We start from the raw sequence: 2,340 nt of genomic DNA, 5'->3' as shown, positions 1-2,340 counted from the left end.
AAATCAATTTTTTAAAAAATACTAAGATAAAACGGGCCATAGATGTATGTCCACACTTCACTTGCTTGTGAAAACATGAGCAACTTCTTTACAAAATCAGATAACGATTTGAAAACACTAGATGAAGACTTCCTTGATATTCACAACATAACAGGTAGAGCCAAGACACACTTTTAAGTCTAATCTACTTTAAGTCTAGATGACCAGCAGACAATAAATCAAGCCCTGGCTTGTAGCATTTGCTGATTCCCGTGGCTGATTTTAAGTTACTGGCGTGATGGTACTGAACAGAGCTGGCAAGTGACTTCCTGCAGAACTGTATTGTACAGTATTTCCACCACCCACTTTCCATAGAGGAAAATAACCTCAAGAGCATACATAATAGTAAAGTGGAAATAATAAAATCCTTAAAGCATACAGTAGTTCTGAGTCTCAGATAACACTGTCTGGTGGTGATGGTACTGAACAGAGCTGGCAAGTGATTTCCTGCAGAACTGTATTGTACAGTATTTCCACCACCCACTTTCCATAGAGGAAAATAACCTCAAGAGCATACATAATAGTAAAATGGAAATAATAAAATCCTTAAAGCATACAGTAGTTATGAGTCTCAGATAACACTGTCTGGTGTATACAGTAAAAGCTCAATACAGTCATCATTACATTTATAAACATTTTATTACCCAGTACCATCCACCATTCACACTGTCCCCTGGCCCAGGCACACCAGGTCACAGACAATCACAGTCATAGTGGCAAACCAGCCTATAAGATGTCAGCTTGGCAAAAGCTGGAATTTGGGTCTGTTTTGCTCATTGCTGTGTCCTCAACACCTAAAACAGTGCCTGACACATAGTAGATGGTCAAAAGACAAGTTGCATGAATGAAACTCACACAACAAAGAATTCTGCAGACCCCCTAAAACTACCCCACAAATCCCAAAGGGGGAGGCTTGGAGTGAGTCTTTATTTCTCACTTATTAACGTAAGTAAGGATTTTTTGAGGTCTGTCTTGCTTGCTATTGTTTGTTTTGGTCTGTTTCTTCAGCCCTGCTGCACAGTACCTGGCCTGGGCACTCAATAAATATAAGTTAAACAGATAAATATAAAGTCCACTGTCTGAGCTCAGGCTCATAATAAATATCAAGGGTTTGACTCGGGGCAGGAGTGATAGAGGGACCAGGAGAGTCCTTGAGGAGGGGGTCAGCAGCCAGAACCCCTGCCCTGCCTGGTGAGGTAGAGAAGTCAGGGCTCATCACCAGAGGCCCCACAGAAGAAAGGCAGGATTTAGTCTCCCTGCAGGGGGTGGCAACCCCGCCAGCCTCATGAAGGCTGTCCCGAGGGGAGTCCAGCAGGGACCTTGGTGGCCACTCGGTAGAGGCCCAAAACCGTGGCACCTTGTGCAAGCTGCCAGGCGGGGTGCACCCCAGCCGCAGCCCTGAGATGGACACCCAGGCGCTGACCAGTGCGCAGGTGCAGCAGGCCACCCCGGAAACCAGCTGCTGAGTCCCGGGCTTCAGAGGATGGAGATGGCAGGTCCAAGGTCAGGGCCAGAGCTGCAACCCCTCTGCCCAGCGGCTGCAGGTGCAAGGCAATGGAGACGGAGCCAGAGCCAGCTCCGGCCACCACACGTTGCAGTTCCAGGTGCAAAAACACATAGTAGATGCCGGCCTCAGACACCACCAGCTCCTGTGTGTGCTCATCGTAGCTCAGGCCCGGTGTCAGGAACACACCTTTCAAGCCAGGATCACTGTACCAATGCAGGAGCCCTTCTGTCAGCAGTGCTGCAAGAGGAGGAAGGGGGAACGGAGAGGGGCGGGGGTGGAAGGTGAGAGACTTCCAGGAACAGGAACCTGCAGGAGGACTTGCGATGCAAAAGGGGATGGGAAGGGGAGAGTAGGGCTAGGGACTCGGGGGTGAAGGAAGGGGTTTAGAGAGGGAGGTGGGGGGAATGGGACAGCATGAAGGAGGGGACTCAGAAGGAGGAAGGGAAGGGAAAGTGGGCGGGTCTCAGGAAGGGTGTAGAGAAGAAAGCAGAGATTGGGAGGAGACTCTAAAAGGGGCAGGGGAGGGCGGTCTCTGGAAGGAAGGAGGGAAGCGAGTGGGAAGGAGAGGGTGAACTTCCCAGAGGCCAGTGGGAGAGACCAGAGCAGGATGGGGTTTGGGGATCCCGCCCTAGGCCTGAGCGGGTGGGTTTTAGTGGGCAGATGGAAGTCAGCTGAGAAGCAGCGGGAGCCCAGAGAGACAGGTGAGATTCATAGAGGGGAGAAGACAGCTTTCAGAGGGAAGGAGTCGAGGGTCCGATTTAGTCAGAAGGAGGCCTCCGGCTCCCGGGACCCTC

General features: G+C 50.5%; 1 protein-coding gene across 1 annotated transcript in view; it reads right to left on the bottom strand.

Annotated features, from left to right (window-relative positions):
• Positions 1-662: 662 nt before the first annotated feature.
• Positions 663-2,340, bottom strand: part of TNFSF9 (tumor necrosis factor (ligand) superfamily, member 9) — a 7,877-nt gene continuing 6,199 nt past the window's right edge. Inside the window, exon 3 of the mRNA XM_014531872.1 lies at positions 663-1,783. Within this exon, the coding sequence (XP_014387358.1) occupies positions 1,323-1,783 (461 nt within the window). The 3' untranslated portion in view covers positions 663-1,322. The remainder of the gene's footprint in view (positions 1,784-2,340) is intronic.

This window comes from Myotis brandtii, unplaced genomic scaffold, assembly GCF_000412655.1.
Source record: "Myotis brandtii unplaced genomic scaffold, ASM41265v1 scaffold827, whole genome shotgun sequence".
Taxonomy (NCBI): Eukaryota; Metazoa; Chordata; class Mammalia; order Chiroptera; family Vespertilionidae; genus Myotis; species Myotis brandtii.
This window is presented reverse-complemented; position numbering and strand designations above follow the sequence as displayed.